The following is a 15672-nucleotide window of genomic DNA, read 5'->3' as shown; positions in this document are numbered from 1 at the left end:
CCTGGAATGGGATTTTTAAGTTTTAAGTTTTATTTTTTTTTAAAAATCCAGTATTGACATTCCAAAATCTGCAGTTCCTGCCAGAATTCAAATAAAACAGAGCCCAAGGGATACCAGAATGTTGGAACAATAATGGAATTGCTTGTCCTTTTAGAAAATGAATCAGGATCATATAGCCACGGCTTACATGTGAGGCTGGGGGTCAGCTCCAGAACTTCCTTTGCATAGCAGGTCTCTGCTATGGAATGTAAGAGGTAATAGTAAAGGAGAGAACCTCTGAACACGTGCAGAATGCTTTTTCTCTCACCACAAAGTAACAACTGTCAGCTCTGACAAACGTGGTGTTGCTCAAAGACTTCCATGGCAGAGGTCAACAGGTTCTGGGCAGACCTGAGCCCCGACACCTCCTCTTTTTAGAAATTCCCAGGCACAGCATAGCCAGCATAATTTGCACACCGTTCCCATGAACCCGATCGATCCTCTGCTCCACTCCCTAAGCACGTTGCACTTATTCTACAGTGTTCTTGGGGCGTATTCAAACAGCCGTATTTACTCTGTGAAAATAACCCGAGGCTAATTTCTGCATGAATTTCATTTTCCCAAGCTGAAACATCTTCCATGTTGAACTCCTTTCTGAATGCCCTGTACAAATCAAGATCCACTATGCCCTTGTTTGAACCACTAGTAAGATATTTTTCTTAGACCACAGCTGTAGTCCTGTGTATATCGCATTTATTTGAATGGGGTTTGTGCACAAGATGGTGCTGAACACCTGATGGATTGTGTGCAAAGTTTTTTTCATGCCTGAATAGTGTCAGTCTAATTTTATCTGCCTGTTCCTGTGGCATCACTGAGCTATATTCTCACCCCTTCTAGGGTATTTCCCTGTTGACAGACAGTGAAAGAGTCTATCAGTTCAATGAAGGCACAAGATACTCTTTGATTCTGTACAATACTAGACCAGAAGATGGCGGTGTCTATACTTGCATTGCTAAAAATACAGGAGGGGAGGTATTGTGCAAAGCTGAACTTGTGGTGCAAGAAGGTAACGCTAGATACGTGACCCTGCCCCCATTGCTTGCACCCTGCTTGTGTGTGTGTTTCTCATTAGCTCTTCCTTATTTATTGGTAGCTCATCCTGTCTCAAAGGCTCTCAGCAATAACTAGTACAGCATTGTGCAGGGGTGCACAACCTTTTTGGCCCCGAGGGCCACATGTCCTGCTGGGTTGGGGGCCGCACCTGCATGAGCATGCACACAGACACACACCAGTGATCCTGACATAGATAGCTCTTTCCTTGTTAGCAGCAACAGGAATGAGCAATTTGTATGACGATCCCTTGGAGAGGGAGAAATCAGAAGGGGGTGGGTGGAATATTGTGGTGTGTGTGTGTGTGGAGTGTGTCAGTTAAAGCTTGGTTGTGCATGCAGCCCCTGGGCTGTGCGTTGTGTACCACTGGTATAGTGGCTCAGAGGCTGTTTCGTGAGCCCTCGCCCCCCACTTCTCTGCTTCGAATTGCCTTCTCCCAAGTATGCTCTTCCTTACAAAGAGTGGCCATTGGGTGGGGGGTGGGGATGGGGGTTACTTCTGCAAACATTTCCATGGGATATGTAGCTCTGCCTTTAGGCAAATCACTCTTGTCGCCATCTGAAATATGGAGATAATAGTGCTGGACTACCTTACAGGGCTTTTTGTAAGGGTTACCAATATAATTGACATGAAGCAATGGATGAATGGTAAGGGTTCAGGCTTTGCAACAGTGTTATATAATAGCCATACACCAGCAACCAAAGATTTTTTGGGTTAGTTCAAATCAATGGGTTGGATCCAGATTAGGTCATAATTAGAGTAGACCCATTGACTTCAGTGGGGCTTATGTTGGTCATGACTAAATTCATTCTCATTTATTCCATGGGTCTACTCTAAGTATGACCAAATCTGGATCCAACCCAACCTATGTAGTCCAGCCTGCAAACCTTACTTGACATTACAGTCTCTTTTTTTAGCCAAAAGTACAATGCCATTCAGTCTCCTGGGCCTAAGGTGAGTCTTTCTCTGAGCCCACTCCCTCCATGCCCTGCCTTCAATAGGACCCCCAAGCTTCCTACTTCCTGGGCCCTCGTCCTATCCATACACTCCCCCATGCCTCGTCCTTCCTGCCCACACAGTTCCTCCAGTCTCTAGGCCACAGTGAAATTGCACTTTCCTCACAAAAGATTATTATTATTATTATTATTATTATTATTATTATTATTATTAAATTTATGGCTGTGATGCAGACAGGAAACAGCCAATTATTCGTCCATCATGAGTACACTGAAAAGAGAGCGAGCAAGCGAGAGAGAGAGCACACGCATTGCACATATAAAGTCTGGCATCTCTACTTAAAGGACCTCAGGCACCAGGATTCAGAACTTCCTCTGCCTGAGATTCTAGAGAACTCCTGCCAGTAAGGCTCAACCAACCTTCCCCAACCTGGCACTCTCCAGATTTTTGGACCACAACTTCTATCAGCTCCAACCAGCATGGTCAATAGTTAAGGATGATGGGAGTTGTAGTCCAGAACATCTGGAGGGTGCCAGGGTGGGGAAAGTTGGTTGACCCTTTCTGACTCACTATAAGGCAACTCCTCATATCTACATTAGTACAGGAAATAGAACTGCACTGAACAAAGGATTTAATGGAAGCATTGCATCGTCCCAGATACAAAATACAGTGCTCTGGACTCTCAGAAAACACAGTATCACTCCCGCCCCCACACCACACACACAAAGAACAAGGGTTGGATTCAGATTTAGTCATACTTAGAGTAGACCCACCAAAATCAATAACTTATACATGAGTAACTCAGTTCCCATCGATTTCAACTGGTCTGCTCTAAGTATAACTAAGTCTGGATCCAACCTCTTATATGGAACATGTACAACAAATGAGAAGCTTGCACACATTTCTGGGTGCAAGAACGAGATCATGCAGAAAGCCCAGGAATTTTACTAGTTCTTGCTTGAATTATTATAGACAAGAAAAGCCAAGAGGCAAAGAAACAGAGCACGCGAAGAAAGCTACATTCCTTCTATGAGGTCAAGCAGGAAATAGGAAGGTAAAAGCAAATTTTCATTTTCCACTGGAGCATTAACTGTTGTGTGTGCATTTGAGACCTGGAAAAGAACTGCACAGGAAACTTGTTTCTGCCCCTGTTGAAGATTTGAATCAACCCCTTCAACCTCTGTGGGTTTTTAATTCCTCACAGGGGTTCCTTTGGCTTCCTCAAGAGGGTTGTCCACAAAGGAAACCGAGTGTCCTGCGCAGCCAAATTCCTGCCCCTGCGAAGCAAAACAAGGGATCAGGCCTATCGGGAGAGAGACATTCTGGCCACGCTCTCCCACGACAGGATCACCCAGCTGCTGGATCAGTTTGAAACACGGAAAACCTTAATCCTGATTTTGGAGCTGTATCCTTTCCTCCCTAAATCCTGGTGTGGAATGCATGTTACCCAAGTTGTGCTAGTGCAGGGGTAGGGGGACCTCTTTCAGACCGAGGGCCAAATTCAGTTTCAGAGATGCTCTTGGGGGCCACATTCCAGTGGTGGGTGGGGGCAAAGGCAAAAGGGGCAGGGCTCCAAATACCAGAAGTTCCAGCCTTAGGAGAGGCATTTCAACCTTTTAGAATGGAGGGGAAAACGTGCAAAAGCTGAGAATCCGCCAAAAGATTCTCTTGGGAGAATGGGGGTGGGGCCATCTGGAGAACCTCAGCATCGGCAACAGTGGTGCAGGGCAAACCAACAAGCAAAGAATCCAAGTGTCAATCTGGAAATAAAAAATGATTGCACAGAATATTTTTGTCTATTCCAAATGTGCTTCGGCAGAGTTAAACTATGGAACTTGCTACCACAGGATGTACTGATGGCCACCACTTTGGATGGCTTTAAAAGGGGCTTGGACAAATTCCTGGAGGAAAGGGCTATCAACAGCTACTAGTCTTGATGGCATTTTGCTACCTCCAGTACCAGAGGCATTGTTCCCATGTACTCCAGTTGCTCGGGAACATGGGTGGGAGGGTGCTCTTGCACTCATGTCCTCCCTACGGGTTCCGAGTCAACAGCTGGTTAGCCACTGTGTGTACAGAATGCTGGACTAAAACATTTGTATCCCACCCTATATCACTAAGATCTCAGGGCAGCGTACAGATAAAATCAATGTAAACAGTATAAAACAGCAGAGAAGGCCCTCTCCCATGTCCCACCATAGTGTATGTTTCACAGTGGTGGGACACAGAGGAGGGCCTCTCCAACAGATCTCAGTCCACAGGCAGGCATATATAGGGAGAGGCGCTCCCTCAAATATCGAGGGAGTGCCTCTCCCTATATTATAGGGTTGTTTTTTAGAATAAGCATTATCAACCCCTCTCTGTTTATTTAGCGTGCATTCACAGAGTTCTTTTGAAAGGGGCCAGAAATTGGTTCTCCTCCACACCACAAACAGGACAGAGCAAGTACAGGGATCAACCCAGGCCAGTCCTCCTGTGGAGTCTGCAGCTGTGCGCAGGGCCTATTTTTTCTAATGAGGAATTTTCTGGTTTAGCTCTAAGGCATAAGAAGTTCCCTTGTGGATGTGCTCCAGGAATAAAAATGCTGTGACAGGGTTTTCCTTTTTCTGGCAAAAGGCAGTTAGGAATGGCATAACCTTTAATCTAGCCAGTGGATTGGCATGGAACCAATCAGGTGTAGGGATGCTGGAGAAATTCAAGATGGACTAAAATGAGCTCAGATTTCTAAGAATCCGATCTGCAGAATCCGCTGTGGAGTGACCCCCTCAGGCCGCACGGAGTCTGTGGTCTTCCAGATCTTTTTAAAAACTTTCCCGAAATTTACGCATATTTATTTGTAGAAAAATACGCAAGTTTCTGCTGAGGAAAAGTTGAATGAAATGGGGGACAATACGCTAAATGTTACGTACTAAGGTAAATTATGTAAATCGTTACAAAATCTCTTATGTAATTATGTGCGTATTTTTCCGCATGACGAAAATGATTCGCATCCATCTGTGAGCGGACGACGGAACAAAAGGCACCTGACAATCCATGAAACACAAGCAGATTGTACACAGTCCGTACATCCCTAGTCAAGTGTCTACATTCCGTCTCTGCGACAAACTCTGCACATGGCCTTGAGTGTGGCACAGTCTCTGGACCAGAACAGGCCACCTTCTGTGAGCAACCCAAGCAGCCATTTGGAATGACCGAATCCAGTAGACTGTGTGATCCAATAGACTGTGATTAGGGATGTACGGATTTTTAAAAATCCATTCCCTCTGTCTTCTGCAGATTTTATTTATTTATCTATTTATTTATTTCCAACATTTGTATACCACTCCACATCTAAACAGATTCCAAAGCAGTGAACAACAAAAGATAAGAATGAACAAAAGATAGAAACATGATATGAAAATTATTTAAAAAAACAGAGTGCCAATAAACTGAAGCTGATTAACAAGGAAGGCTTCCTGGAAAAGAGCTGTTTTCAGGAGGCACCGAAAACAACCCAGTGTTGGTGTCTGCCTGATGTCCAGAGGCAGTGTGTTCCATAGGACAGGAACCACCACACTGAAGGTTTACTCCATGTGGACTCCAGTCGAGCCATAAGTCCATGTGGAACCACCAGCAGCATGCCCCCTGATGACCTCAGTGATTAGGCAGGTTGGTAAGGAAGAAGGTGCTCTTTCGAGTATTGTCAAGCGTCCCTTGTTCCATCGCCCTCTCATTGAAGGAATCAGATTTTTTTTAGGGATGTACAAGAATTTCGTTCCACTTGCGCTAATGCACATTAGTACAATGTGAATTAGTACAATGTGCATTAGTACAAGTGAAATTTGTGCACCCCCCCAGTTAAAAAAATGGCCCACAAGTCCATAGAATCTGCACGACTCAGGAAAAGCTGGTCCCATGCGGAATCTGTAGGTCAGATTCACAGGGCTTCTCTACATGAGCAATTTATTGCACGCTCATGATTGGCCACTCGTGAATGTCTGTGGGTCCTTTACACAACATTGTCAACCTCCAGGACATATCCCATGCTTTACCCTGTTTATCCCGCTTTCAAAAAGATCAGAGATAACACTAGAATTTTTTTTTTTTTAGTGGGATTTCACCAGTGTGTAATGCTGGTGTAGCTCTATAATTCAGACACTAGATAGGGCTGTTTCATTGAACATATAGAGCACTGCCGATAGGGATGTACGAAAGTCACTTACCTTTTCGCAGCTTTGCTCCGCGGTGGGGGGGGGGGGAGGCGCCCCGCCTCGCCCAGCCGAAATTCAGGTCGGGGAGACGCGCCCCGTCTCCCCGGCCGCGAAAGAAAAAGTGTAAAAAAAAAACAAAACAAACCCCGTGATAGGCTACGTAACGATTAACGTAGCCTATCATGGCTAGATTTCCAAAGTCAGCCGTGATAGGCTACGTAAATCATTACGTAGCCTATCACAGGTGACTTTGAAAAAAAAAAAAAAGCGCGTACACAAATGCAACTAAAGAAAAAGTCGGGAGTGAGCGACATGTGGCATGTCGTAAATCTTTACGTAGACTACTGGGACCAAATAAGGAACGCAAATGGCGCCCATGGGCCGCCGCCATTTGCGTACGCGCTTTTTTTTTTTTTCCAAAGTCACCCGTGATAGGCTACGTGACGATTTATGTAGCCTATCATGGCTGACTTTGGAAATGTAGCCGTGATAGGCTACATTAATCGTTACGTAGCCTATCACGGGGGTGTTTTTTTTTTTACTTTACTTTTTTTTTTGCAATGGTGGCGGCGGCAGCCCGTCGGGAGACCGGCCCCCACCCCCGCCGAACCGCCGCCGAACCGCCACTGGGACCCGCCGCTGAGAGGGACATTCGGCTACGGTAAGTCCCATCCCGGGGGGGGGGGGCGAGGGGCCGGCGGAGAATTTCCCCACCAATTTCGGGGGGCCGAATGCGTTGGCACTCGGCCCCCCAAAGTTTCGGGGAGAAATTCTCCCCCATCCCTAATGCCGAGAAAGGACGTTTCCAATTCCATATCACGTGCTCACTGTCTAAAGGAGCCTGCAAAGAAAATGGAAGCTGAAAGCCCCAGTAAAGTTGCAGGATTTTAGCCTAGTGTAGAAATGCTCATAGAAACCTGAACTCATTTGAATCCATTGCAGATTTCTCCAGCATCCCCAGCTGGGATAGTCTATTTCCTTCTTCCCTATGGCTATACTAGGGAACCATCCACCTTCATTTCAGTGTAGCTACACAGGTGTGGCAATGTCTTGCTAGGAAGTTGTAGGATACCCACTAAATAAAGTTAGTATTGGATACGAGAAGAAACTACAACACATGTAGTTAGGTTGTAACTGACAGTTCTTTCTTTAGAAAAATGGCAGATACAAATAAATACAGAATAAAAACATATTAAGACATACTAGATATATTCATTTAAAAATCCATCAGTTAGACTCAATTACATAGTCTTCGGGTGTAATCTTATGCAGGTTTCGACAGGAAAAAGTCCTACAACTCCCATAGCTGGCTGGGGAATGCTGGGAGTTGTAGGACTTTTTCTGTCTAAACATGCATAGGATGGTGTCCTTAATGTATTACAATGTGTCTTAGTCACGGCCTGGAATATTGACTTCCAGCACAGCTGTGTGGAAGGAATTGCCCTTACAATCGAAACAGATTATATAGCTAGTTAATCTAATCTGCCAGGAATAAAATACAATGTTCCTGGGCATTAAGCAAGAGTGATAAGAGTCTGCCACACTGTTTTTAATAGGGAAGTACGAAAGTCACTTACCTTTTCGCAGCTTAGATTCGCGGTGGGGGGGAGGCGCTCCGTCCCTCTCCCAGAATCCTCCCTGGGCCGGCTCTGCTCCGCAGCGGCTCCGTGGAGCCGCTGGCCAGGGCCATCCACAGCCAGAATTCCAGCCATGGCTGGCTGCTGCGGACGCAAATGACGGCCGCCATAGCGGCTGCCATTTGCATCCTGCCAGGCTGCCGTGATAGGCTACGTAAGTATTTACGTAGCCTATCGCAGCAAAGAGCAGGGGCGCAAATGGTGGCCGCTACACCGTTTGCGCCACTGCTCTTTCCGTGATAGGCTACGTAAGTATTTACATAGCCTAACACGGTAAAGGCAGCTACGCAAATGGCATAGTGGCCGCCATTTGCATGGCTGCCTTTACCGTGATAGGCTACGTAAATACTTACGTAGCCTATCACGGAGAAAGCAGCGGCGCAAACGGTGTAGCGGCCGCCATTTGCGTCCCTGCTCTTTGCCGTGATAGGCTACCTAAATAGTTACGTAGCCTATCACAGTAGCTTGGCAGGACGCAAATGGTGGCCGCAGCAGCCGGCCGAAAGACCAGTCGCCGCCGCTGCCGCCAGAACCCTAGGTAAGTTTCGTTCTGGGGGGATTCTGTGGGGTGGCGGGGGGTGGGAGGCCGTTCTGCCATGAATTTTGGGGGGCCAAATGCCAGTGCATTCAATCTCACTGAAATCCATGGCGGAATTCTCCGCCATCCCTAGTTTTTAATATTTACTGGTAGCGTTCTTGAAATTCAAGGCTAGATTTTAACCGGGAACTTTATGCCTAACAATTCTTGGAAGCTACTTCAAGGCCAAATTTGAAGAAAGAGGAAAGGTGGATTTGCCAAAGGCAACATATTTCTTTCATAGTGCCACACATCATTCCTTAGTTTAAGGTAGGGTAAGAGTGTTTAACAAAACGTATTCACCATTTACCTGTTTTTAAAACTTATTTCAATCATTTGTTTGTTGGGCTCACTCAAGCTCCCCTTCCAAATGGTTCCTTTTCCCTTTTTTCTTTTTCTGACAAACTTTTTAGCATAGTATTCTGGCTGAATGAGCAGACTTGATTAAGATAAAAGTAACTGATATCTTGACCTTTTTTTAGAACATCTCCGGTGTATTCTTGGAGAATGTAATATTCATTTTTTTCAACAATTTTCTTGGACTGTGTCTGAGCCGCACGACATGCTGTGAAGCTGTTTTCTGAATCATTCAAATGCTAGCATGCTTTGTTTTGTATTTGTTGTATGGTTGGATCTTAGGATGTACAGCTGTCTCTGTTTCAGCCTTGTCAGCCTTTGTCAAGGTACTCCCTAGGCTGCTGAAGTGCACGCAGATGTGACACTTTGTTTTTGTTTTGTATTTATTTAAAATTATTTTTAGGCCACCTTTAAGGATAAAACCCTCTCAAGGCAACCAGTATCCCAGACCAGCACCTCATTTTCCTTTGTACCTCTTCAGGTCACATGCTGCCTTCATTTGAGGGTGTCAAAATGGGCCAGCCCTGCTTTCAGCCTCTGTTCCCTTGCTGTAGAATGGACCTATTAATTGCTTGAGAAAGGGTGGGCAGAAATTAGATCTCCAGCTGTTTTGGACTCCAACTCCTAGCATTCCTGACCATCAGCCATGCTGGCAGGAGCTTCTGGGAGTTGAAGTCCAAAACATCTGGAGATCTACCTTCTGCCCACCCCTAGCTTAGAGGATTCTTCTGAGATAGGATAATCAGAGACTAATTTATCTCTTGCTATATATTGCTTCACAACAAAAAGGACTCCATATTCCTTAATGTATTAGATGCGCCAATGAAGAGCTCCTGGACCGGTTGTTCAAGAAGAATGTGGTGACTGAAGCAGAGGTGATGTTCCTTCCTCGTGTTTCTTTTGGGAAGGATAATAGGATTTTAAACTGAGGGGCTATAGCTCTATTCCAGAGTAACAGTGAAATCAGAAATACATTTCTCAGTGTGGCATCTAGATAAATCCACTGATAACAGCTTGTATTTCCCCCTCCCCCACTACAGGTCAAGATATATATCAAACAAATTTTAGAAGGGATTGGATATCTCCATGACAACAAGGTGCTTCACTTGGACATCAAGGTAAACCTTTAAAAAGGGCTGGGTCTTAAGTTCGCTCCATAACTGTGAGATGTGTTCCAGAGAAAGTGGAGGACATATTCCAGGAAGCGCTGTTGGGATATGAGTTCTTTTGAGCTGTATGGGGCTTCTCCACACAGAATGAGTACAGCACGAATCCCACTGAAAGACAAATGATCCTTTCCCCAAAGATTTTATAAGGATTTGGGCTGATATCTCTCCTCCAGGAGAACTGAAGCTTCAGAATCAGGATGAAGCCCCTGTGCACCTGGAGGGCAGGGGAAAGAGGGAAGAAGCAAGAGATCCGAGGAGTACATGGCCGCTGTGAAGAATAGCGTCCCCCACAGTCCTGCTTCCCAGCATTCCTGAGATTCAGCCAAGAGCTTCAGATCCCTTGGACCACATTCTGTCCAGGCTCAAAAGAAACAGGGTTCCCTGCAACCCCCCTTTCTTATGTAGAGCCCAAGCCCCACCCCCACATGTGCTGAGATACTACCCCATAATGTTTGGGGCTGGTTCATGGGTTGTGGAGGCCTGCTGATCCCACCTGCCAGAGCCTCAGAACTGCTGGAGCTGGGCTGCATGTAAGCAGCGAGCAGAAAATACTGCCTCAGCAGTATGGGACCCCACCAAGCTGAAAGTCACAGGCTGAGCAGGGAAGACATTTAGGTGCTCCCTCAGTGTGGGCTACCAAGGAGGCTAGGCTTGCTTGCATAAGTGGCCAGTCCGAAAGATGTTCCAAAACATCTTAACAAAAAGAACCAGATATGAGCTGGGGTTTTCCCCAAATGGCTGCAGGCTCTCAGGGCTTCTCCACACAGGGTTTTTATCCTGCCATTGAGACTGGTTACTCATGGACATTTGTGGATCCTTTACGTGAAGTCGTCAACCTCCCGTGCTAAATGACCTTTGTTCCATTTTTTAAAAGATCAGAGATAATGAGCTATCATATTACAGTGCGTTGTTCCCTCGTGAAAAGAGGAAATCTTGCAATAAGAAGAGCTAGACCGCAGCGCCATCTAGTGGCTGTATAATGAGACATATAGAACAACGCAGATAAGGGGAGAAAAGTGTGGGGGAGGGAAGCACGTGTAAAGGGAGCCCGTTGTGATCCTGCATTTAAAACGGAAGCAGAAAGCTCTGGGAAAGTTGCAGGATTTTAGCCTGGTGTGGAAATGCTCTGAGACTTGTCCACACCAGTGTCCTTCGCTCTTTCTGCTTCCACAGCCCTCAAACGTCTTGATGGTTTATGATGACCGGGATGACATTAAGATCTGTGATTTTGGCTTTGCTCAGAAGATAAATCCGGCTGAGTCTCAGTACAGTAAATATGGGTCTCCAGAGTTTGTTTCACCTGAAATTCTCACCCAGTCACCAGTATCAACGGCATCTGATATCTGGTAAAATATCTTCTCCCTCTTTTATTATTATTTTTTAAAATGAAGAATACATTTAGGCTCCAAGTTGATTGAAGACCAAACTAGACATAGTGGGGGTGATAATACTTGGCCTTTGCATTGTGCTTTCAAGGATGCGTCACATGCATTATCTAGTTTTATCAGCTATAAGGTTGTTTCTGATGTTAGTCTAACTTAAGTCCCATTCATTTCAGTGGGCTTACTCCAAGGCTGGGTTCACACAAAACAGTAACCCACCCAGTGTGGGTTGTTGTTGAAACATGGATTATCATGTTGTCTGAACACAGCATGTTTTCTACAGGGTGGGTTATCATGTTGTCTGAATGCAGTGCTTTTTCCACACAGTTGCTTGTTAACCATGCACTGTGGCTAGTTAACCACCTTGAACAACCCAACAGCAAGCCATGGGTTCTCAAGGTGGCTTGTTCGAGAAAAATAAACCACACCACATGGTTAACAAGCCACCCTGCAGAAAATGCACTGCATTCAGGTAACACATTAAACCACCCTGTGGAAAACGCGCTGCGTTCAGACAACACAATAACCCAGTAAGATTAACACTGAATACAACCCATATTCTTGTTTAAACTGGGGGAGGAGCATGTTTAATTATTACCGCAAACAAGGGGGATTTGTGGGTGAGGGGAGCTCAACCTTCCCTCTTTTTGTACTTCATTAGTCCTGGTGCCTTTTCTCTCAGCCCAGTTCTAATACCAGAAGTGAACTGGGGCTGAGGAGAAAGGTGCCTGGAGTGGCAGAATGTAGGGAGTAAGGTGGAGGCAAAGTACAAGGTCTGATCTGTGGCACGAAATTGATTTATTTGCCTGGACTTCACCCAGCTTGGCTGTCATTTGATAAAGGCATGCTGAAGGTCTTTACCACTGTTACTGCTCTTGGGAGTTACCCAAGGCTATGAACAGTTATTGGACAGATTGTAAGCTGGGGCTTGTTTTGCTTTTCAATTTTTGTTTGCTGAGGTGAGGATGTGGCTGTTGGGCTGAGGCACATTGGACAAACAATTTCTTGGTAGTGGGTGGAAGGGATGAGTAATGGATAAACCCTAAATCCCAGGGGAGCGTCAAGACTGGCTTAGGTCAAAGGAGGGGGAGTCTTTTGTGTGAGGGAATAGATTGAAGTTCCCAGGGCAGAGTGAGCCAACTTGTGGACCTCCAATTGTTTTGGCCTACAACTCCCAGCAGACCTAGCCAGCATAATCAGTGGTGAGGGATCATGTGAGCTGTAAACCAAAATATTTGGAAGGCCACAAAGTACCCACCTCTGGCCTAGGACTTAAGCCAGTCCTTTGGTTTCTCCTGGCTACTAGGAATGGCAGGGGAAGGCAGAAGGAAGCACAGAGTGGTGGCAGTCAATAAAGATTCCTTAGGGCTCCACTGAATGATGGCCTGTTTCAGTTTTAAGGGCAAAAGTATGGCTTTGCAGGAGTCCAAAATACTCCTTAAAAAATAACACCCAACAGCTGAAAGCACTCACCCACTTTCTAAGCATACTGTTGTGGAAGGCTTCAACAAGAAACCGCCGTTGCTTCGGTCAAACCTGCAGAGCGTTCCAGATACCAATCTTCCTGTGTCTCCACCTGAGTTGACCAGTAAGAATGGTCTGTACTTTGAGGCTTATGGATCTGATTGGCTGACAGACTGATAAACGGTTGATGGTGACTGTTACCAGCAATATAACTGAGCCCAAGAAACAGCACTCTGACTTAAAGCCTTGAGGGCTACTTCCAGTGGCTCTAAGATAGTGACGCTTAAGAGATGACAGGGTGCCTTCCAGAGGTGTTGGACTGCAACTCCCGTGATTCCCAGCCAGCATGGTCATTGGCCATGCTGGCTGGGAATCATGGGAGTTGCAGTCCAGCACCTCTGGAGGGCACCCAGTTGGGGAAGGCTGATCTACACAGACCTTGTGGGAACTGAAATCTATTTCTGACGTATGGGCCTTTTCCCTTTTTCTGCAGGCCTGTTGGAGTTATTACCTATTTAAGGTAAGCAGGTTTGGCTATGGCAATCAATTCAGACTTCCACTGGAGAAGTTCCATCCAGTTTCGGTCCAGTTCTTTCTGGAGCTCTCCTGCTCTTCCTTTGCTGGTTTTGATAATTGAGTTGGGAGAGATGCCTGCTCGTTATCTTAATTAAATCAAGGCTTATTAACCCATTAAAAATGGTTTAGCCTTGATTGAGTGTGTTTAATCTATTTTCTTTACTTAAATATGTATTTAAAAATCCATTTCTGTTCTAATCTTCCTTAACAAATTGATCTGGAATATTTAATGATCATTTATTACTGTTTAATGAATTATTTGGGATTGTTGTAATGAATTATTATCTTCGGGCCTTATAATTAATTTCCCATGTCTGATGCATTTGGTCCTAAAATAAGTGGTCATTAGTTTGCCCTCATTAATTAACCAGTTGTAAGTTTGATCATTGGCTACTGCACTAATTGCTGACTTATTCACTCAGCTTGGTTCTGGTGGTTCCCCAGTTTCAATTAACTGCAGCAGTTTTAGCAGAATCCTAAACAGCACAAACTTTTGGACACTTTTTTTGGCAACCAGTGAAATAGGGGGCTTGAATGCCGGAAGGGCTGTATTCACAGCAGAAGGTCTCACCAGGTAGCATAATTTCTCACACCTGTTCTCTTAGTCCCTGTCTCTTAAATGGAGATAATATTGACCTTTCTCACCAGACCACTGTGAATATAAATGAGTTGCAAGGTCGAAAATGGTCCCAAACTATTTCTGGTCTATCAAGAAAGTTTGATTAAGGCACCACATGGCTAAACAAGCCAGTATCTGCTAGTGATGTCAGAAGAATCTGGTTGGTGGGTGGAGCTCCACGAGCTTTCGGCGGCTCGGTCCCCCAGACTCTGTTCCATCTTCTGCTAGCTAACCCGACTCAGTGCACAATGAGTTGGGCCATCTGGCAGGATCTCCATTTTTTTGCATAAAAGAACATTTGTGCAAATCACAGCCATAATTTGTGCAAATTATATGATAATTTGTGGGAATTGTACACATTTGTGCAATCTGCAGCCAAAGATTGTGCAAATTATGCAGATTTGCAGCTGAAATTTACACACATCTCTGTTTGCGCAAATTATGGCCAAGACAAAAAAAAATGTTTAAAGTCCCCAAAACTTGGGGACACTGCAGCTCAGCTTGCAAAAGCGAGCTGAGTCAGACATGCGCAGAAGTTTGGCAAGCCCAAAACGGGCTGAATTCCCCAGCAACAGACATCCCTAAAATCTGGCATGGTCATGAAGAAAGGTGTGTGCATGTCTGATTTGAACTGCAAAAGGAGTGCAGGTTGGATTGTGAAATTATGAGCTCCAGCTGCCTGTTTCTGGGCATGCATCTGTGTGTAGATCTGTGGATCAGGGTCATGCTGTTTCCTCTCAGTTGGTACTAGCTGTTAGATAGGACTAAATGACAAATGTTTTAACATTTTTGCATTTTTTTAACAATGCATAGCTTGACGTGTAAGTCTCCCTTTGCTGGAGCAAATGACAGAGCAACCCTCCTAAATATTCAGAATGGAACAATTCCATGGGATATTCCTGATTTTGTTCATTTGAGCAAAGAGGCAAAGGATTTCATCAGAAAGATAGTGCAGCCGGCTCCACAGTGAGTACCCTTTGTGTTATTTGCCAGTGATATCATACCAGCTGCCTGTGTGTGTGTGTGACAGATAGAGAGAAGCTGTCACTACAACTCTTAAAATAACAGCCATTAAAGCTCAATTCACAAGGCCCTGCTGTGGCTTGGCTGCAGCCAAACACTGCTTCACTGTGATAGGGACTCCATGCCACCACTGAGAACTTAAGAATTACTAACTATGGGATGCTTCCAGACAGAGGGCTCCTGGAGCCATCAATCAGCAGGTTTTGTGGTAAGAAAGAAGCCAGATAAAGTGGTGGGAAAACATGGGAGGGTTACAAATTGAAGACATCATCAACTGGACCTTTCATAAAATTCCATGTTTGAGGAAGGGCAATTGTACCGTAAAGGCCTTGTCTGGAAGCACCCCATGTTTCTTGAGCCCATCATGCAGGACATGCACATGCCGATGTTGGGAGCACCCCTGGCTGTGCAACATGGGCATGGGAACTTTCCAAGCGTGGTGGGGAGAAGGGTCAGATGCTGGAGAGGGGAGGGCAGATGGAGATGGATGATGCGGAAAGGCGCTGACAAAGAGATCATGGAGACAAGGGGTGGAGGACCTGATCTCTGTACACCACCCACATTTGGGGTTCACCAGCTTCCACACTAAGGATGCTAGGATTCTTCCCAGGTTATTCCAGGTAATTGAAAAT

General features: G+C 45.4%; 1 protein-coding gene across 1 annotated transcript in view; it reads left to right on the top strand.

Moving 5' to 3' along the window:
- Nucleotides 1-15672, top strand: part of OBSCN (obscurin, cytoskeletal calmodulin and titin-interacting RhoGEF) — a 294672-nt gene that overhangs the window by 244452 nt on the left and 34548 nt on the right. Inside the window, exons 91-98 of the mRNA XM_084859836.1 lie at nucleotides 877-1045; nucleotides 3019-3100; nucleotides 3251-3451; nucleotides 9622-9682; nucleotides 9848-9925; nucleotides 11150-11322; nucleotides 13316-13342; nucleotides 14831-14983. Coding sequence (XP_084715962.1) covers nucleotides 877-1045; nucleotides 3019-3100; nucleotides 3251-3451; nucleotides 9622-9682; nucleotides 9848-9925; nucleotides 11150-11322; nucleotides 13316-13342; nucleotides 14831-14983 — 944 coding nt within the window. The remainder of the gene's footprint in view (nucleotides 1-876; nucleotides 1046-3018; nucleotides 3101-3250; nucleotides 3452-9621; nucleotides 9683-9847; nucleotides 9926-11149; nucleotides 11323-13315; nucleotides 13343-14830; nucleotides 14984-15672) is intronic.

The sequence above is a fragment of the Heloderma suspectum genome, chromosome 5 (assembly GCF_057233095.1).
Source record: "Heloderma suspectum isolate Gila_16-S chromosome 5, 16-S_ref, whole genome shotgun sequence".
Classification (NCBI taxonomy): domain Eukaryota; kingdom Metazoa; phylum Chordata; class Lepidosauria; order Squamata; family Helodermatidae; genus Heloderma; species Heloderma suspectum.
Note: the sequence above shows the minus strand (reverse complement) of the source record. Positions and strands in the feature narration are given on the sequence as shown.